At 53.7% G+C, this 21,018-nt stretch overlaps 5 protein-coding genes across 5 annotated transcripts; 2 read left to right on the top strand and 3 right to left on the bottom strand.

The window, feature by feature from the left end:
* Window positions 1-19: 19 nt before the first annotated feature.
* CMQ_5302 (siderochrome-iron transporter) lies at window positions 20-1,831 on the bottom strand (the record flags this gene model as incomplete). The annotated part of the gene is made up of 1 exon (XM_014319047.1): window positions 20-1,831. One exon carries the CDS (start codon window positions 1,829-1,831, stop codon window positions 20-22), a length of 1,812 nt encoding a protein of 603 aa, XP_014174522.1.
* A 1,335-nt stretch (window positions 1,832-3,166) lies between these two features.
* Window positions 3,167-5,196, bottom strand: CMQ_5232 (phosphoribosylaminoimidazole carboxylase; the record flags this gene model as incomplete). Its single annotated transcript, XM_014318977.1, has 4 exons — window positions 3,167-3,373; window positions 3,478-3,789; window positions 3,928-4,210; window positions 4,262-5,196. The coding sequence occupies 4 exons, from the start codon at window positions 5,194-5,196 to the stop codon at window positions 3,167-3,169; spliced, it is 1,737 nt and encodes a 578-aa protein (XP_014174452.1).
* Window positions 5,197-10,573: 5,377 nt separating this feature from the next.
* CMQ_5207 (interferon-induced GTP-binding protein mx2) lies at window positions 10,574-14,702 on the bottom strand (the record flags this gene model as incomplete). Its single annotated transcript, XM_014318952.1, has 9 exons — window positions 10,574-12,209; window positions 12,268-12,340; window positions 12,385-12,439; window positions 12,497-12,592; window positions 12,646-12,903; window positions 12,967-13,048; window positions 13,459-13,601; window positions 13,678-14,315; window positions 14,393-14,702. 9 exons carry the CDS (start codon window positions 14,700-14,702, stop codon window positions 10,574-10,576), a joined length of 3,291 nt encoding a protein of 1,096 aa, XP_014174427.1.
* An 834-nt stretch (window positions 14,703-15,536) lies between these two features.
* On the top strand, window positions 15,537-16,007 carry CMQ_5368 (uncharacterized protein; the record flags this gene model as incomplete). The annotated part of the gene is made up of 2 exons (XM_014319113.1): window positions 15,537-15,615; window positions 15,688-16,007. 2 exons carry the CDS (start codon window positions 15,537-15,539, stop codon window positions 16,005-16,007), a joined length of 399 nt encoding a protein of 132 aa, XP_014174588.1.
* A 2,084-nt stretch (window positions 16,008-18,091) lies between these two features.
* On the top strand, window positions 18,092-20,419 carry CMQ_5291 (uncharacterized protein; the record flags this gene model as incomplete). Its single annotated transcript, XM_014319036.1, has 2 exons — window positions 18,092-19,377; window positions 20,008-20,419. The coding sequence occupies 2 exons, from the start codon at window positions 18,092-18,094 to the stop codon at window positions 20,417-20,419; spliced, it is 1,698 nt and encodes a 565-aa protein (XP_014174511.1).
* Window positions 20,420-21,018: the final 599 nt, after the last annotated feature.

Raw genomic sequence — 21,018 nt, 5'->3', positions numbered from 1 at the left:
TGGAGACATGCACAGACATCTAGATGACGTTGCCCTTGTTCTGCTTCTTGTCGACGCTGTAGTTCTTCCAAACCATGATGGCGGGGATGCCGAGCACGAGGATTGCGGTGGACGAGACGCAATTCCACTTCTGGCTCCAGCCCCAGGCGTAGTTGGTGGCCTCGCGAATCGGGTCGCCGGGCAGGTAGGTCATCTGGTACGTGGCGCCGCCGTTGTAGAGGGCCTGGACGAGGGTCTCGTTGTCGATGCGCTCACGCAGGGCGTCGACAAAGGTGTTGGAGTTGATGGCATTGCACACGGCCGTGCCGACGGCGCCGCCGAGCGAGTTGCAGAGGGCGAGCAGGGCGAGCAGCAGGGGAACGCCATCGCGATCAGCAGCAGCCATAACGGCCATACTATTGGCAATGACGAGCGTGCCGCCGCCAAAGGCAATGAAGATCTGGCACATGATGATGAAGCCGATGTTGGAGTCCTGGCCGCGGAAGCGGATCATGAGACCGGAGCCGAGCATCAGGAGGCCGAGGCCGACAACCAAAGCGCCGTACTTGAAGTGGCGGGTTTGACGCACAAAGAGGCCGAAGACCGGGCCCCAGAAGCAGGAGCCGACGTTGTAGATCTGCGTCATATAGCCGGTGTCGGACACGTCGAGATTGTAGACCACCTCGATAAAGTAGTAGTAGTACAGGTCCCACGAGTAGAAGCTGTAGTAGAGCACGGCAGCCATGACACAGGCGCCCAGAACGGTGCGCTGCTTGAAGAGCTCCCAGCGGACAAAGTGTGTGGGTGCGAGGAACCGTTCCCAGGCGGCAAAGACGAAAAAGAGGAGGACACCGAGGATGATCATAACGATAAAGGTGGCTGTGCGGTAGCCGGTCCGACCGTTGGACTCGAGGCTAAACGGCAGCAAAAAAAGCACCCAGGCGGCCATGAGGAGGAAGGCACCGATGATGTCGAACTCGTGAAAATAGTGGACGAGTGACTGCAGACGGGAGCGGCCACTAGGACGCGGAACCCAGAGGCCAGCCTTGCGGGCGCGGATCTCAAAGTACTTGAAGACGCAGCCGAGCGGGGCGAAGACGAAGACCTGAATGATGCAGAACGAGCCAATGGCCCAGCGCCAGGTCGAGTGTTCGAGGAAGGACTGGGCGGCGCGCGGGCCAGTAAAGGCAGTGCAGATAAAGGGCGTGCTGGCAAAGGCAAAGGCAAAGGCCCGGTTGCGCAGGCCGCTGGTATCGGCGACGAAGACGTCCATGATGAAGTAGAGCGCGTCGTAGCCGATCCAGTAGAGCGTGTAGCCGGCAGCGTAGCTGTTGGGCCCGCTGCTGGACGCGAGCACGATCATGCCGAGCAGGTAGATGGCGAGAAAGACGAGGAAGCCTTCGCAGCGGCCCCAGATGTTGAGCACCTTGGCGATCGGCAGCTTGAGCACGCCACCGATGATGCTGGCCAGAATGTTGGCCGTCGCCAGCTGTGGCGCCGTCGAGAAGGCCGAGTAGGCGTAGTACGTCACGTTGCTCAGGATCGACTGCTGCAGCGCCAGCATGAAGAAGCAGACCCAGATCCAGCCGTACGTCCCATACATGGCCCAGCGCGGCCACACCAGCGCGGCTGCCTCGGCCTTTTGCACGCCCAGCTGCGCGTCCGTCGTGACGGAGTTGCCGTGTGCTCGCACCTCGCGTTCGTTCTTCTCGACCGGGTCCGTGTCCGAAGCCGACTCGCCCAAGTCGCCCGCCTTGGTCTCGTCGCCCAGCGTGCCCGAGCCGGCCTCGCGTGCGAGCACCATGTCGTCGATCGCCTGGTCGCGGCCGCGGATGTTGGAAAAGACGCCCATGATCACGGCGGGATATAGAAGAGATCAGGTCAGGATCAGGGTCAGATCAATACTGACCTACAATCAGAGCCGAATGGTGCAATGGCAGTAGAAACATGTCGAAGCAGACCAGTCAGGCCCCGGAGATGCAGGACATCCGCCACCTTTGTACTCGTAGAGCTCGTTTCTTTTCTGCCGATCCCTCGACTCATGCACCCCCATGCGCTTACCCGTATATAACGACTTTTACGAAGTACACACTGGCCGGTCGGCCACGCACAGTTGCAGACCCCACACCCCCATCATCATCACATCGGGCTCACCGGTATGCACCAGAAGTGGCAAGCATTCTCCGGCTGGGTGAATCAGAAGGTGATACCACAAGGTACTGCGATCGACTTGGTACAGTGTGACTGGTTTCAGCACGGTGTTAATACGGTAAGCCGCCGGTCTGCTATTCGTCAGCCAGGGCTTACTGCCCCGCTATAGCGCAGGTTAGCTCAAAACCTAGCTCCATATTGGGCTAGGGCAGCTGCGAATGCACAACTCTGATTGATCTGATTACGGAGACCCAGAGAAAATTGGGTCGTGGAAAAATCTGATAAGATGGATGGGAACAATGAGAAGGGGCTCCTGATTCAGAAGGACCGATATTGCCTCATTGTCTCGGGTGCAGAAGTCCTTTTTAGCAGACTGACCACCTCCCCTTTTTGTAAAGAAAAATGAAGGTCACGACTGATGTAGGCCGGCTATGGAATAGGTGCATAGTAGACGCCCTGTTGGCGGCCGACTTCGGCCCTAAAAGAGTGAGCAGGGTTTGGCCCTTGCGAGCCGCGAGAGCGGATGCGAAAGCGGCCATTACATGCCCCCCTTGATCCTGCGTGTTATTATGTTGCGCAAAGCCAGCGGACGAGGCCATCTTTCGGTAACAGGAAAGCGGGTCGCATGTTGCTTGTACGTAAGAATGGCTAAGAAGGTCGTGCATACGACGCAGGAAAGGAGGGTAGCCGTGGAAGAAGGCTAAATGATCTGATAAGAATTATGGCCAGAGATGCGCCGCGCAACGCGCAGTAAAAAGTCTGAAACTAAAAGGACATGACCGTTGCAGAGCGGACGGCCCACTCGCTTTCTGCATCAGTGCATGCTCCGTCGGATATATGCTGCCCTTTTTCGACATGTCCCCGGTGGCGAGTCGATCACAATTGGATTCTTGCATGGGATTGCGCGTACGCGGATTCATAGCGTGCGCACATCCATCTGATTAGATGAGAGTGGAAAAAGAAGGGAAAAGACGGGTGGGGGATCTGATAAATGGCAGGTGTTGATTCTAGTTTTTATTTGCTACCTTCTGCTTCTTTACTTCTTGCCCATCTTAGCTAGGTAAGCGTCGACACCGAGGTCATGCAGTGAGGCGGCCTTGTCGTCAACCTGCTTCTCGAGATCGCGCTGGTAGGCGAGCATCTTTTCGTGCAGCTCGGGCTGGAAGGCGCCCAGACAGCGGATGGCCAGCAGGGCTGCGTTTGTCGAGTTGTTGATGCCGACGGTAGCAGTAGGAATACCACGCTGGGATGTGAGCGGGGGAAGGAGTAGCAGGAGAGAAGAAGAAGAGGAAAAAGAAGAAGAATAAAAGTAGAAGAAAAAAAGAAAGAGAGAAAAAAAAAACATACTGGCATCTGAACAATACTCAACAGCGAGTCCATCCCGTCGAGATGTGTCGCCTTGACAGGAACGCCGATGACGGGAAGGGCAGTGTAGGCCGACACCATGCCGGGCAGGTGAGCGGCGCCGCCGGCAGCAGCAATGATGACCTTGATGCCGCGGGCGGCGGCCTTGGCGGCAACGTCACCCATCTTCTGGGGGGTGCGGTGGGCGGACGTGATGTCGACCTCAAAGGGCACGCCGAATTCGGTGAGCACGTCGATGCCGGCCTTGAGGACGGGCAGGTCCGAGTCGGAGCCCATGGTGACAAGAACGAGGGGCTTGGCGGATGTGGAGGGGGTGATGGTTGCAGCAGCAGCAGCAGCAGCAGCAGCCTGAGCTGTGGTCGGTCCTCCTGGCCGCAGGGCCTTGCTGCTGGCCTGCAGACGGTCCAGGCGCAGCTGAGCAGCCATGTCGACGAGCGGCTGGGCAAAGGCCTCAAGCTCAGCCACGTCAGCCACGACGCCGGTGACGGTGATGTGGCCGATCTTGCGGCCGGGCTTGGACTGCTTGCCGTAGAGGTGGACGTAGGCGGCCTTTTGGTGACCAAAGAGGGCCTTGGCAGCGGCGACGAGCGGCAGGTGGGCGTGCTCAGTGACGCCGCCGAGGATGTTGATCATGATGGCCGAGGTCACGTGAGGTTCCAAAATTTGGGGGAGTGGCTCATCGAGGATGGCGGCGAGCTGAGCACGGAACTGGGACCTAATCTGTCAGGGGTGGAAGGGTATCGATAAAGGTCCGGAGAAGACGTACATGTATGGAACAGCCTCTGTGAAGAGATGTCCGGAGTTGTGGGGACGAGGAGCGATCTCGTTGACGAGGAGGTCGCCGTCCGGGCCGACGAACATCTCGACGGCAAAGACGCCCTTGCCCCAGAGGTGTTCGACGACGCGCACGGCGACGGCCTGGGCACGGGCACAGACGGCGGCGTCGGTCTGGCGTGGTGGCAAGTAGACGCGAGCGCACACGCTGTCCTCATGGGCCGTCTCGACGGCCGGATAGGCGACCAGACGGCGCGGGCTGCCAGCGGCGTCCTCGCTGCGGATGACGAGAACGGACAGCTCGCGCACAAAGGGCACGAACCGCTCGGCGTAGCAGCGCAGGCCGCCGAACTCGGCGAGGGCGCGCTCGAGGTCGGCCGGCCCGCTGATCCGCAGATTGCCCCGGCCATCGTACGAGTCGCGGCGGGCCTTGAGCATCCAGGGAAAGCCGAAGCGCGCCGTCGCCGTCTGCAGTGCCGCCATGGTCACGCCGCCGTCGCCCAGCGCTACCTGATCGGCCACCGGAATCCCTTGTGCCGCCAGATACGCCTTCTGCTCGTGCTTGTCCTGGATCAGCCGGAGCGTGCGCCATGACGGGTGCACCGCCACGCGGCCGCCCACCTCCAGCTCCTCCAGCACTGCCGTGTCAATGTGCTCCGTCTCCACGCTCAGCACCCGGCAGCGCGTCGCCAGCGCCCGGATCTTGGCCGCGTCCTTGTACGAGCCGTCGACGTGATGCGCGCTGTGGCCGACCTGCTTCGCCGGTGCGTCCGCCGCGTCCAGGATCGCTACCTCCACCTCTAGCGGTGCTGCTGCCTCGCACAGCATCCGCCCCAGCTGCCCGCCGCCCAAAAGGCCAATCACGGGTGCGGCACTCATCCTGCTCGTTCGTTGCGCGTGTGGGGTTGTCGACAGCAGAAGCGTCATCGGACTCGATTTTTTTGCCCTTTTATCTCGAGTTCTCTTATCCAGAGGATCTGATTGGTCACGAGCGAATTGCCTTTGTACCCCTCCAAAATTGTGGCTTACTAACGACTGTCATGAGTACATACTCAAGTCACATGATATCAACCGGCTTTTTCTTCATCGTCGCGCTCGTGCTTGCGATCTTTGTTGGCGCCCGATCAAACTCAAGTAAGAAAACCCTCCCGGAGCTGCAGCCAATAGCAACACTGTGACCAGATATGGCATATTCCATCGGTCTGTATCTCGCAGGCAACCAGAGAACGTTTTGCTCGTCTTGGGTGATCCATGACATGTCCGCACTTATTCCCAGTTTGAGACAGCTTTCTTGCTTCTTCGCCGTGTTGTCCTCTTGCTTCCCGTTGTGTGAGAAAACATCTGGCTTTACCCAACAGGTATAGTTCTCGGTAACCTTTTCGCATTCCCCCGTTGCTGTGTTCCAGATCTTGACGGTATTGTTCCTCAAGCCCAAGGCCAGTTTGCTTCCGTCCGCCGAAAAAACCATCGACGAGGCCCGCCTTTCATGGCCTGGAAGTGTCATCTTGCAGAACCCCAAGGCCGCGTCCCAGATCCTGACGATGCCGTCGTTGTCACCTGAAGCCAACAGCCGATTTCCGCCCGGTGAAAACACAACCGATCTGACTATAGAATTGTGGCCCTTCAATGTATTTCTGCACTCCCACGAGGCAGTGTTCCAAATCTTGACAGTGTGGTCGCCTGAGCCTGAGGCTAGCTGCCTGCCGTCCATCGAAAACACAATCGAAGTGACCCATTCTGTATGGCCCTTGAGCGTCCTCTCGCAATCTCCCGAGGCCGTGTTCCATATCTTGATGGTGCGGTCGAATGAACCCGAAACTAGCCGTTTTCCGTCTGGCGAAAACACAATCGACAAGACCCAGTTCTTATGGCCCTTGAGCGTCTTCCCATTTCGGGCGGCCGTATCCGAAATGATTACGGTGCTGTCGTATGAAGCGGAGGCTAGTAGCGTTCCGTTAGATGAAAAGACAATTTTGGTAATTGCTTTGCTATGGCCCGTAAGCGTATAGCTGCGCTTCCCGGAATCCGTGTCCCAGATTTTGACGCCTCCACTGTTGGATCCTGTGGCTAGTTGCTTAGCGGTGGGCGAGAAGACAACTACCGACACTAATTCGCTGTGTCCGTCAAGCGCGACCGTATCCTCAGTAAAGACCGTGTCCCAGATCTGAACAGTTCGGTCGAATGAACCTGAAGCCAGCTGCTTGCCGTTGGGTGAAAAGGCAAGCGACTCGACCTGCTGGCTATGTCCCCCGAGCGTGCGTGTGCATTTTCCCAAGGCTAGGTTCCAGAGCTTAACGGTGCCATCGTTTGAGCCCGAGGCTAGTCCTTTGCCGTCAGGAGAAAAAACAACCGAGCCGATTCGGTGGGTGTGACCCTCAAGCGTCTTCTCCTGCTTCAACGGGTTCGTGTTCCAGATGACAATAGTATTATCAACAAGACCAAGGGCTAGTAGTGTGCCGTCAGGCGACAAGTCCACCGATGAAGTTGACCGTAACTCCCTTAAGCTTTGCGTACACTCTTCTGATGTCCAGATTTTAATGGTCTTGTCGGTTGAGCATGACGCCAGTTGGTTGCCGTCTTGCGAGAAAGCAACCGAATCAATCGCATTTTTGTGGCCCTTGAGCGTGTGTGTGCACTTTCCAGAGGCTATGTCCCACAACTTTATACTCTTGTCCCGTGAACCCGAGGCTAGCTTTTCACTGCCGCTTGAGAAGGTAAGCGAACTAACCTTCTTGCTGTGGCCCCTAAGCGTCATGCACTCTCCCGAAGCTGTGTTCCATATATTCACAGTACTGTCTTTCGATCCCGAGGCTAGTCGACAGTCGGATAGAAAGACAATTGACGAAACGTAACCTTCGTGGCCATTCAGCGTTTTTGTGCATTTCCACGATGCCGTGTTCCAGATCTCGATCGCATTTCCATGCAAGCCTGCAGCTAGCTGACTACCATCCGGTGAAAATGCAACCGAGAAAACCGCACTTATGGTCTCAAGTGTCTGGATGCGTGAACTCCAGTCCAATTCCAAAGTTGGCGTTGCTTTGATCCACATGGGCGCTTCTTTCGCAAACAGATTCCGTATTTTACTGCGGCTTGGGCTAAACACGAGCGCTGCCGCGTAAGTTTGGAGTGGAGCAATCTCGATGGGATACTTGAATGCCAGAATGAACCGAAGTGCGTCGCCAATGAGGTCGGATAGTTCTCGCCCCTTGTGTTCCTATGTCGTCGTCAGTCGGCGGCTTCAGTATCAAGCGTATTAACACTCACCAGGCCGGCTAGCCTCTGCACTGCGATGACCCCTTCCGACATAAACTTCAGGAGGCTCAAAGCCTCCAGCCAGTAGAGGTACTTGTTTTCGAAAAAAGCTTGAAGTGCCCCGCCATCGTGCAAGTTGTCCATCCTACTTCCCTTGTTTGCAGAATCGCAAAGGTGGTCAACCCAGTAAACGCATGAATATCGAATCGGAGCTAAGAGAGCTGACGTTTTCGGGGTCACTTGACTACTGAGCATACCTGGGGCACCAAGGTCGTACATATCTTGCCGAAGGGTGTTGGACAAGGCACTCAATGACTGCAAGAAAAGAGTATTGTGTTGGGATGCCATGCTAAAAGGAAAGATGGAACCGGAAGCCTCTGTTATGAGGAAATCCTTGGCCGATTGGTGCACGAAATACAGCCGTCTTTCGCTGAGGGTTAGGAAAGAGCCGCATAGATTAGTAAGCTTTTCTAATTCGGCTGTATTCATTGATGTAGACTTGGTAGACAGAACGGATAGTTCCTCCAAGGCAATCGGCCGGTATACTGTTGAGGCGATAGCCAGAATCTCCTTGCACCGGTCTGCAGACCATGATTTTTCGACTTTCTTCAGCATTTGCCGGTAAAGGTCGAATAGTCCAGAAGGGATTGTCTCTATCAGCTCAGAAACGTTCCAGCTCTGAGTCTCAGGACGGCCAAGAACTTGACACGCCAAAGCGACCCATAAAAATGTACCGTTGGCGTTTGCGGTCAAGTGGTTTTGTACAAGCTTCTTTGTTATTTCGCTGTAGTCCTTTATGCGAGCCAGCTCATTCACCTTGCTGTGAATGCACTTTAGAACCGCATCCGAGATAGAGGCCTGGTTGAGTTCTAGACGCAGCTGTATGTGCTGCTCTGTATCACGAATTTTTTCCTCGATTTCTGACCAGTCACGGCTAGAGACAATCCACTTCACACGGGAAGGCTTCTTTATTAAGTCGAGCAGCTCAGATCGGTCCGTGTCCGCTGTGCATTCGTCGAGAGCATCCACAAGGAGAACCGCGCCTTCCAATACCTCGTCATCCAACATAGCCTCAAGAATTTCGGACAAAGTAAACCATGCTAGTAAGCCTTCAAACATTGCCTTGCCTTTATGATCGTAGCTCTTGCGAAGGTAAGAGATAAGCGCTGGGTGCTGCTCAACAAGCATGTAGATAAGTCCACGCAGCACGGCAACGCCGTTATTGAGCCGAACCTCGGTAGCTTGGCAGAAAAAATATGCCAGACCGCGAATGGGGTTTGTCTTTCGCACCTCACATGCTAGCTCTTCGATGAGGCCGCACATAAGCATCGTCTTACCCTTGCCGGGGGCGCCCCGGACCCAGAGCAGACGACTCTCTGGATCGGTGAGCCACTTTTGGAACACAGCGTTATCGAGGATCCACTCGTAGCATTCCTTCAAAAGGCCTCCTTTCCTCTTCTCCAACATTTTTTTATGTATGCGAGGGTCTATATCAAATAGGTCGGCCATGCATTTATCAGCGCTGCTTTTATCGTCAATTTGAGTATAGTTGTTCCCAATGTGAATTTTTCCTGGGCCTGTCGCAATCAGACCTTCGACTAGGTTTACATCGGGAGAGTCTCTGATCAATGGCGCCATTATGGTGTTCGTGTTGGTGATACTAGATTAACTCTCAGACTAGATCAGGCTTTGATTTGACAGACGAGAACTCAGCAGCCTTTTTCGGCACCAGCTCAAAAGGCGTATGGGTCTGGCTACAGACAGGTAAGGCGGCGGTGGTTGTTTGTTCTTATTGCGATAAACATGTTGAAGAATTGCGGCTCACGATATATTACGAGGGACTCCTCTTCGACCTTCCTAAACCGGTTCTTTGCCTAATTCAAGCATTCGTTACGTACGCGTAGCAAGCGGGAATCCTTCCATTTTCCATCTTCTATCCACTACATAGTATATTCTTGGCTTTATCGCTACTTCGGCACACCCTCCGCAACGCTTACCTTTGGGTGGTGACATTGGTCAACACAGGCGTTGCAAGCGGTGACAATGAAAACCCATAAGAGCAGCAATACGGCTGATTCACAGAGCTACGCGGCGCTGCTATTAGAAGAGGAACGACGCGTGATAAAAGTTGGGCATATGCTTTGCTTTCCCTGTGCCACATATGTAGTAAGATGCGGCACACCCAACGCTCAGTTTGTAGGCGAACGATTAAGAGGCAGCGCATAGAGCCACCAAAAACCTAATCTGCACGGCTGCCCAATTCGTCTTTTTAGCTCTGCGGTGGGTGTTGCATAAACGCAACGAAAGAAAGCAGAGGTCGGGTGAGGTCTTATATCAGCCTAATCAAACCATACAAACCTACCAACTATTATCCAGTCAGCTAACTGGGAAGAGAGGGCGTTGTAACGCACAGTTGCAGGCGGCTGACGTAAAGGAAAAGAGAAGAGAGATAACCATGGACAAAGTGTGTCTGTTGCCCTCTTTTCTATTGGAAAGGAGAAATGGAAGCATGTTGTAAAGTTGTAGTAGGGAGGACAGTGGCAAGAATTAATTTACGACGATTGGTCATAGCGGTGGGTCTTGAAAGGGTTCCGTTCGGGAGGTGGCCCTCGCCATCTCGTGCAGGGGACCTGGGCGCTCCTGTGGGGTTCTCGCCTTTACTATGTAGTATGGACCCTGTACTAACGCTGCAGTGCTGCAGCTTGGCTCCATCGATAGGGTGGGTATAATGCATTGCATGCAACAGTACTCCGTACCATCAGCTTTTCTTTCTTTCGTGGAGCTATGCATATAGATTACGGAGGAGTGCCGGTGTTTTAAGTTATTTTTCTTGTTGAAGGCCTCGGACTGACATGACTGAAGATGACCCTCAATAAGAATCTTTTTTGAGAGCGTTGAGTATGTCGGATAGAGTAGTAGGGGATTTCATGCCGTCGGCATAGTTGGGAAGTACTCCGTATTACGGGGCCTTTGCCCCTCCAAGCTGTGGCTTACTAACGAGTGTAGGAACGACTCAAGTCACATGATATCAACAACTCCACTACACAACCTTTCAGCTCCTCAACACTCGCATCGCCTCCTCCAGACTCTGCATCTCGTGTTCTACAATCGCCCGCTCCGCCCTCGACAGCGCGTCCTCGCCCGCGATCATGCCCAGCTGTTCCTCACTGAGATCCAGTACGCGGTCTGCGTCCAGCACCTTGAGCGGGCTACGTTTCCCGCCCAGCAGCAGGTTGTACACGACCTGCTGGTACAGCGTGTCGACGAAGCGCTCGCGCGCAATCGTGTAGTAGCTGCCGAGCGCATCCAGCACGTCCTCGCACACCTGCTCATTCATGTCCATGGGCCGGACTTGGCGCTCGACCTCATCCAGCGACACGTACCTGCGCTCGTCCTCCTCGGACTTCGTCGTCAGCCCCGACAGCTTGTCGGCCAGCCGCGCCTGCCGCTTGGCCTGCAGAAGCTCGCTATACCGGCGGCTAAACGTTGCCGGTGGCGTGTTGCGTTCGGCGTCCAGCAGTGCCTCCGCGTGGGCCTTTGCGCCTCGGTACCGCTCGCTCAGCTCGTCCCGCAGGATGCCGTCCCAGATCTGCTGTCGCACCTCCCGGTCTGGACACACCTCGCCTAGCAGGTCATGCAGGTACTGGTGCACCAGGATGATGACCCGGCTCGTGTGGGCTAGCGCGAGTTCTTCCCACTTCTGCGACAGGATCTCAAACACTGCCGCCAGGATCGTGCCGTTGTACTGCGATGTCAGCTTGGCCAGATGATGAAAAAGAGACAGACGTGGCAGGCTCACAGTTCCCAGCTCAGGCCCGCGGTTGCTTTCGTAGACCTTCTGGATCGTCGGCGTCATCGGTCCGTCCAGCGGCTTAGGGCAGCGGTAGCTCGTGTCTACAATGTCGATCAGGTCTTCGTGTACCTTGCCCGGAATGTCCAAAAAGTCTTGTCTGCTGTTATCCTCGTCAAAATCTTCCTCGTCCGCTTCTTCTGCTTGGCTGTTTCTTTCGCTGACAGGCGTCTTAGAGCCAGACGCCTCTTCGAACGTCTGATAGTGGCCCTCACGCCAGAACGTGTCGGCAAAGGCCTCGTTCAGCTTGATGACCTTTGTGATCAGCCGGAGCCCAGGCTTCTCCGTAAACAAGGCCTCGCCTGCATAGAATCCATTCAGCGCCCGGCTGGTGATGTTCTGCATGCGCGTCGCAATGTGCACCAGGTACTGGCGCTGGCTGCTCGCGTCGGCCCGCGGCTCACCCATGGTCTTGAGCTGTGCCCGTCTTGCCTGCAGCAGCTTCCGGATCTCCACCTTGACCTGCGGCAGCTCGCTGCGCGTGATCTCCATCAGCAGTTCGCGCAGCCGCGCCTTGAGCCGGGGGATGCCGCAGCGGTCGGCCACCAGAGACCATGGCGGCGCTGTGAAAAAAGCCTTTTCCGATGCCAGCCGTTCAGCCGTGTCTGAAGAGCCGTCATCGGCGCTGCGGTTCTTGACCACGTAGTAGCCCAGCTTCAACCGGTTGCGCTGGCCCTCGACCAGCTCGACCACCGCTTCCTGCGTGGCCCGCTCCGTTGCTAGATCCGGCTTAGTCAGCACACCCATGGTCCGCACGCCCTCTGGATCGGCCTCCTCGGCAAGCCGGAGGATCTCCTGCGTGGCGATATCGACGTTGCTCGGCACAACGGCGAGAATGCTACCGGAAATGGGTCAGAAGAGAGCTTTCTCGGGACAAGGACAAAGAAGGGACGAACATGGTACGGCTGTGCTCCATGTACCGCTTGACAATGTTTCGGACGAGTACGACGTCCGCCTCGGTCGTAAGGCCTGCATCGTCAGCAACAGAATCAAGGTGGAAGGAAGAAACGTACCTGGCGTAGGCAGACGGAAGATTCCCGGCACGTCAATCACGGTAAGATGGACTTGCTGTCTCTGTATCAGCACACGCAACAAAACAAAGGCATCGGCAGGCTGTCTTCTTACATCAGGACCACTTATCTCAATCTTGAGAATGTCCTCGCTAAAGGCCGTTTGAGAATCGTCACTCGCGCTCATACGGATCCCCATAGCAGCGTTCGCCTTGTCGCAATGTCAGTATACCAGACCCGGACGTCTACTATGTGAACGCATACCTCTTCAAACACCCTGGTGAGGTGATCGTTTTCCAGGCCGTCTAGAACCCGGCGGAAGTCCTGAAGACGTCGCTTGAGGGAATCTTCCGCATGAGGGCGAGGGATAATGGAGATCGACACTTTTTTGCGGGCCTCGCGCGAACAGGTGATCTGCGTCGCATAGCGGGTGCAGAGACCAGGTGCACGGGGGAACGAGAAGCCAGTCAGGCTTTCGAGGACCGAGCTCTTGCCGGACGACTGGTCTCCGACCACGATGAGCTGCAGGTCACATTAGCCCTCCAAGTAAGAGCCAGACCATTAGAGAGTCAAGTGGAAACTCACCTGAGGAAGAGGTATGAGCGTGCCCACATTGGCCGCTCGAAGACTGTCAATTTTCTTCAGAATACCCTCGTTCCCGAGACCTCTGACGTCTGAAGAGGTCATTTTCGGGGGAGCTTGTTTATCTTGGCTGAATTGATTTGCTTTCGCTTCTTCAATCTTTCGCGTCATGATGGAAAGAAGCAGAGTTCGGAGTAACAAACACACAGAGGCAAATGCGAGTATTTATACGCCAAAAAAGACGGCGTACGCGCAGCTGTTCGGCCTATCTATTCGACCTTTGTGGCTGGCGGTTGCATTAGCGGCAAACGAACTGAAACAATCGGAGTCCAAGGGGTGGTATCTTGCAATATTTGCGCAGCTAGGCTCCCAATCCCATAGGCTTCCCACACTTTGCATGAATCGGTACTTATACATTTGTTGGTGCGGCTATCTACATAAACGGAAACAACTACGGGTATATTGCGGATTTGATATGTGCAACCGGTGACCTACGTTTGGCCAATTGTCTCAAACACTTGCTGCGCAACACCCCATCTGAGATCCCAAATCCGATCGTGATCGGCACCCTTGATAACAGTGGAGCTATAGTCGACAACGTCGCCGCGATGTTCTGCGTCCCAGCACTGGTCAAACCACTGCTCGAGAGCGTCAGCAGAATGCCTTTCCTTGCTGACAAAATCCAGGCGCGGTCTGAAGAGGGAGGCATCTTACCAGCGGACCCTTGGTACCTCCATCCCCAATCATGTAGTCTGTCTCGGCGTAGAATACATCGACGACAAGACGTCTGCCTGCGCTGCGCAGAGCGGTGACCAGGCGTGGGACCAGCACGTCGTAGTCCCCCCAGTCACTCCAACCAGAAGCTGCACCGCCGTCGCTCTTACGCGTGAACAGCAGCGCCTCCGATGAGATGCCCTCAATGCCTTCAACGTAGATGCGCTTCAGCAGCGTCGGCCACACGTCGACTTCAAATCTGGCACCCTCACGTTCCATATCGCCAGCCGCATCGCTAGTGCTACCGCTCGAGGCTGCGGACGTCACCGTGGACACGAAAGCCTGGCTGGCACCAACCGCAGCGCCCAGGACCGGACTGAGGTGCTGGTTAAAAAAACGGGCAAATTTGTTCAGCTTGCCGACGACGGCCCCAGGAAGGACCTGGACGACGGACATGAGCGTCGACGTCGTGTGGGCAGGTCTGATCCACGGCGCGCCGATCGCCAGATACGGCCTGTCCGGGCTCAGAATCTCTGGGTGGCGCAGCAGTAGATCTAGAGCAAAAAGTGTGCCGCCGCTGTGGCAGCTCAAGGCCACGTGCTTTATGCCAAGGTGCACTAGCAGAGCGGCCATCGTCTCTGTTCGGCACGATGAGTCAGTCTCCCCGCACGTTGGATGGCCGGATGACAAGACCGTTTCGAGACGAGACACTCACCCGACCACCGAGGAAGCATGTCGTCCACGGCAACAGCATCGGTGCCCCCTATGCCTGGCCTGTCCGGATTGATGACGCGGACCTTGTGCTTCTTGGCAACCTCGTCCTTGGGGATGTGTACCAGGCGGGACGCCAGCATAGATCCGAAGACGAGCAGGACAATCCCCTCTTCGGGATGGGCCTCATTGCGATAGCCGTAGTCAGCATACTTGACTGTGAATGGGTTGGGTCGACCGTTGGCTGGGTTCGGTGGCAGCACAAAGGTCCTGCTAAAGCGCGGGTCGTCACAGTAGTTGGGGGGGATTTCCATTGCGATTGTTGGGAATATAGAAAGTCAGAAATTATGTTGTGAAGAAAGGTCTGTCGCTTATTTTATAAAGATCTCATCTTGGAACCGACATATCTAGGCAACAAGAATATAAGCATCACGTGATGTGCACATGCTCGTAAGCTCCTCGGAATGGAAGTCACACGCGGCTGTGCTGTGGCTGGTGGTTTAGGCTACCACTTAGCGGAAATCGGGCTGCAGCCTCGCAGTTTCACGGGCACACCCGGTAGACAGGGCTGAGTGTCATTCGTGGAATCGTGCGTCTGAAGCATAACCGCATGTACATATGTTACTAAGCAGTTGGGAGAGAGCATTGTAAGTTGATAGAATGCCCACTAGCAACACGATGCTTCTCCTACGAATTATCGCTTACATGAGTTGATGATATAATGAGTTCGGACTGGAAAACTATTGTCCCTAGGCCTTGACGTGAGTGTTCACTGGCGTTTACATTTGTATATGTCCCACGTCCGTCTTGAATACTGTCTGTCTTTTATATCAGCTCATTCATTTACGTGCTCACTGCCGATCGTTCTCAAATCAATATGTCCATCGATATGGAATCCCTCGAGCGGGAAGAAACCCAGATCTCTGGCAAAGAGACCGTACTCATCTGTTCCGGCTGTGGTTGTATAGTTGAAGACACATCCGGCGAATTCCGGCTGTGGTTGTATAGTTGAAGACACATCCGGCGAAGGCGATAAGAACAGCCAGTTACACTTACTGTCATGTGGTTGCGTTGTGTGCTATCGGTGTGCCAAAAACAGCAAACATATCATCTGTCTTCCACGGCACAGACGCACTACATATTATACAATGCGCCTATATGGAGACAGCCTTAGCTGCTCTGTTTGCTACGACAAATTGCCCGATGTCGCCGTCGTTTTCAAGTGTGGTAAGTATAGGTAAATCCCGATTACTCCCCAAGTTTGACCGTGTTTATCTGACACAGATCACGCACTCATAGGCCACTTCTTTTGCACCGCTTGCTACAACGATGTTCTTGGGAATGGAATCTGCCCCATGTGCCGCAAACTGATGCGCGGCTACAAGTATCTGGCCCTCATCCACACAGAACGCAGCGCTGCCCCAAATTATGTGTCCGGGCATAAATTCTCTGGCGAGCTGGCCAGGATGAGTTACGACGAATCAGAAGGGGGGGAGAACATCGTTGCTGGTCCTCGCTCGGTTGGGTTTCTGTTCCTCGCCGTCTATTTTATCATGATTGCTGTTGAGCTGGTGGTAGCGATGGCCCCCAACATGAGGGTGCTCGGCCTTCAAGGTTAAGGAATCGTGGTAATGCGCGGGACGATGATGGGTTCAGAGAAATCTAAAGATGGGCTTCTCGGTTACGGTACATTCTCTGAAGTTGTGTATGTAAAGAGACAGTTCTGTATGGGTTTGATGATGCATGCGAGTTGGGGTTTTGACTGATGTCTCGTGATAGATAAGTAGATGTGGTTCAAAACATTGGTGTTAGATTTCTATATCGTTTTCTGGCTTCCCACCTGCCCTGGGTGTCCCCCGAAGGCTTACCTCTTCCCCAATCCATACTTTGGGCGTCGAACCTTGTTAACGCCAAGTATTGAAAATAGAATTCAGTTTATGGCGCTCGATCAACCCCGACTTCAATCCACTCGATCGTCATGTGGGCCATAGGCTATGGAGAAAGACATGGTTTACGGCACTTAGGCCCGCCGCTAGTGCGGGTGGGCCTAGACTAAAGAGGGCCAGCTGAACAAAGGTTAACGAGACGTGCTTTGTCTGGACCGTGGCTCAAATTGGTTCCGCAAGATTGCCCTGCAAGTTGTTTTTCACCAAATTATTCGCCAACTCGGAGCCAATGCGTCCCGCTATACCTTGGTACCAAAACCTGACCGAACCTGCCAAGCACCTTCGCGTCAACATCTCTGGTGCCGTCAAGAGACTGACTCTCGCTAGATCCTTTCCATGCCTTTCTGTCGGAGTTGACTGTATACAGAAGAGTAAGGGTCCCGACCAGCTGCTACGACATCCAGAAAATCCATGTCTGCACACATATCAGGCGCCAGAAGCGAATCGTGAACATCTATTTTGATGTCGTCGACACATGTTAGTCCTGTTGACTTGCGGATTTTCGAGATATCATCAGACAGCACCTGCACGAGCATCACCGTCACCGATTTGTCACACCGGCCAAATTGTACTATTGAAAAACGGACGTGGGTTATAGCCTATATCTTGCCCGTCGAAGTCGTTTGTATACGTCCACTCTTGCGCTTGAGAGGACTCGTTCGAATGACCGTCGAAAGAGTTTTATCTGGAAATGACCACAGGGCCAGCTGGGAAGGAGATGAGCAGAAATAGAAAATGGTTGGCAGGGGGCACCGACTGGACTTGTCTTCTTGACATTGTATGTCGTTTCAAGAATGAACAATACAAATTTCTTTGGGGCGGACAAAGTGATTTCTAGAAGTTCGGGTTTTGTTCAGTGACCTCAAAGAAAAGTGTCTGTCCAATTCCTAAGTCCGAATCGAAAGTAGAAGCAGAAAGAGCCAGAAACAATCGTGTATGTTCATAGAGAACACGAACCTCATATTTCATCCCATCCCAAAAGCGTCCTATTATTCTATCAATAAATCAAGGCAACAAAGTCAGAACTAGCCAGCAACTCATAGTGAGAAATAAGCACAGCCTCCTTTCTACTAGATTGCTGGAACGATTATCTTCTGGCCAAGATGAAGAAAATACACGTCAACAGATTAGGTGACACAAGATAGATGCGTTTGTTCCGTGGTGCAAAACAAATTAAGTCCCGCCACAAAACAAGAACAACAAACAGATAGAAAAACACGAAGGGGCAGCCGAAAACAAAAGGCACGAAGAGAGTGAACAAGGCGCGTAAACGCCGAAGATATGTCTGAAATAAAGCACAATGTTCAACAGAATGATGTTTGAAGCAGGATATATTTCCTGTCGTTTGAATTCTAGGCATGACAGAGATGCTTCAGGCAAAAACAAATACATTGATCCTGTTTATATCAAGCAACAAGGATCGAAGCCGGGCTTTCTCGTGGTATGAAAGTTTGATTCGATTTTCCTGCTTTGCGGACGTCACTACACGCCTACACTCCACGTCACTGTTGTTTTGACAAAGGTTCGGACGAGAAAGCGTGGCTGGGGACAAAGTATTCCACTTCACTTCACCTCTTCCTCTTCTCATTTGTCTCACCCCCCTTCTTCTCCCACCTTCCTCCCACTTCTCCTCACCCTTTTCTCCCTCTTTTGTTTTTCACCATCCATCTTCACTCAGACCAACAGAAGAAATATCCCTCTCTTCACCTTGAATCATATCTTCATCAAGCAAGACACTTCAAGCACAAGAGACAACGATGTCTGATACAGACTTGTCCTCCAACCATCTCGGCATTCAGCCGGCAGGCCCGTCGACTTTTCATCGATTCATAGGCCTGCCCCCTGAGCTGAGGGTCACGATCTGGCTCCTGGCCACACCTCGTCAGACCCGCTTCATCCTCTTGGACCCAGGTGTGTGTCAGCCTGCCGAAAAGGTGCCGGATGACAATACAGGCTCTGCAGAGCAGTTTCAGAAAACAACACGCGTGCATGGCCAGTTTCTTGGCCCCGTCACTTGCTTCGTCCCGCCATCTTTGGCATACGACATTGTCTCTGACGAGGAGGGAGCAGGCCGCGTCTTCAGCACTTGGTCAGTCTTCCCCAAGGACCAGCGGCTTCCAAGTACGCTTTATGTCTGCCACGAGTCTCTGGACTTCTTGACTACGTACTGTGGCAAGAACTGCTCGAGTCCTCGCTACACGCGGATGCCACGTTACCTGCGTACCCCCACATGGCCGCACTTCATTGTCGAGATGCGCTGCCCTTTCATTTCCTACGAAGACGACATCTTTGTGAAGGGCAGACACGAACCGAAGTTCTACCCATTCCAGAGGTATCATCTTCCTTCGTTCTGGCCTCCCATGATGATTGATGAAGCTGTTGTATCTGCGAGAAAGGCTCAAGAGATATCAAAAACGCGATCTGGTGTCTCGTATGAAGCAGTTGGGATTGATTTTTCATCTCGTCATCATTCAAGCTTCAATATCGATAACTACGGAAGGTCCTCTGGCTGCATCCATGTCCCAAAATGGTCTCTGAAAAAAAATGAGGCCTTCTCCGTCTTTGAAACCCATCTGATCCGGCGCATTGGAATTACAATGCGCAACTGGGTATACCGAAACATGAATGTCCACCGCAACGGCGGCAGATTTGACACTTTTCCTGGGCTGAAGGAGGTTGCAGTCTTTGGAGATCACCCTGTGCTCACCGATGTGAACCACAAGGTAACCTCAGAATTTGATGGCGAAAAGATCAGATGGGACGATGCCGAAGTTCGGGGAATGATTGAAGCGCACAAATCTCACCTGGCCGTGAATCACTTTGCGGAACAATTTTTGCAGTTCGACGACGAGCCCGAGGAGGAGCCTCATGAGCAGCCCCAAGAGGAGCCCGAAGATGACGATCTTGAGTCGGTCCACGAACCGACGGAAGACGAGCGACAAAACGTCCTCACTGACCGTCTGAATGGTGAGTTGTACGTTGGTCTTTCCACCAGCCCATACAAGGCATCCGGCTCTCGTCGGTACCTCGGCATGGAGCTGTGGTAAACGCCAAGCCCACAGACAACAAGGTAAGCTTCGTGAGAATCCGAAATCGCTGTCCATTGCTAACGATACCAGGATGCAAGGCAATGGAAGAATGTATGATTATTTTCTGCTTCAAACCCGATTTGCTTTATGTTGTAATTCAAGAGGGCCTGACCAGCCTCACCAACTTTGCTGCAGATGATTCTAGATAATTCCACAAGAGATCGCCGATACAACTTGTAACGCAGGCTTCTCTCACTTAGCTCTAGTTATTTTGCGAAGGATACAAAAACATCAATTTCCACGAGGATGCCATGTCACAGTGCAAGATACCGATTGTGCCTCAATATTTATTGAACCCAACATGAAAACCCTTCTGTGCCATGACTCTATCACCTCCGATCCGAACTGTGATGATGGGGGTAGCTGAACTTTGTCAGTGATTAAAAGGCTGAAAGCCTGGTGCTCCGAAGTTAAAAGAGAGCAACCATCAACAATTACTTGGTCACGAACAAAGGCTGTACAAAACATCAAATTATGATTCTACTATGCTTTTCTTCTCCTGATTTTCCCGACGCTTATGCCGATTACATGGCAATGATTGCAAGTAAGGCGCCTAAGAAAGCCGTCACAGAACCGATTTCAAGCCGGGCGTTTGCACCAGCTGTGACCACCGTAGATGAAGCGCTGCCACCAGAGGCAGATGTGGTACTTCCCGACTCCGAACCGAAATCAGAACCTTTCGCGGAACTGGAGCTCGTGCTTGAACCTTCAGTTCTACCACCGCTTTCACTGTCAAATTTGGCCTCAGAACCTGATGTCGACCCTGACCCTGACCCTGATTCCGACTTGGAGCTAGATGCTGAGCTAGGCTCGGAGCCGGAACTAGAAGATCCAACGTCTGTGCTACCACTGGCACTGCTGGTGGTGGTAGTATTGTCCTCAACTGGCTTCCAAGAGCCGCTGTTGCTGCCGCTACCGCCTGTTCTGTCTGTTCCACCCGTGTTGGGAACGCTTGCATCGCCAGGTGAACCAGGATATCCACTGGGGCTACTGTGATCACCGTGATCACCGGAGCTACCAGGGCTACCAGGGCTAGCAGGGCTTCCAGAGCTTTCGGGGCTCTTTGAATCGCCGGGACCTTCAGAGCTTCCTGCGCCGTCATATCCACTATATCCACTGTGTTCTCCAGAGTAACCATAGTGACCAGGGCTACCATTGTCGCCAGAGCCTTCAGAACCACCTCCATGTCCACTAGAGCCACCTACAGAACTGCTAGGGCTCCCACCTGATCCACTCCAGTCATGTCCACCACCATAGCCGCCACCAAAGCTGCCACCGTAGCCACCACCATTCCCGCTTCCAGATCCACCTCCAGAGCCACCCCAACCACCATATCCACCAGAACTTCCTCTAGTGGTGGTGGGAGAGGTCTTTGTAGCTGTGGATGTGGCGGAACTTGTGCTTTTAGAAGGAGAAGAGCCGGACTGAACAGAGCCAAGTGAAGACAGACACGTAGATGACAGAGTCTTTATTGGCTTGGAGGATGGAGGGATAGATCCGAATGAGTAAAAAGTGTGCGAGCGTGAAGATTCGGATTTGGTAGAAATGAACCAGGGCGTTGAAGACGACGACAGCAATGACGGCGATGACGAAAG

The sequence above is a fragment of the Grosmannia clavigera genome (genome assembly GCF_000143105.1).
Source record: "Grosmannia clavigera kw1407 unplaced genomic scaffold GCSC_132, whole genome shotgun sequence".
In the NCBI taxonomy this organism is placed as follows: Eukaryota; Fungi; Ascomycota; class Sordariomycetes; order Ophiostomatales; family Ophiostomataceae; genus Leptographium; species Leptographium clavigerum.
The sequence above is the reverse complement of the archived record's forward strand: the minus strand, read 5'-3'. Positions and strand labels throughout refer to the sequence as shown.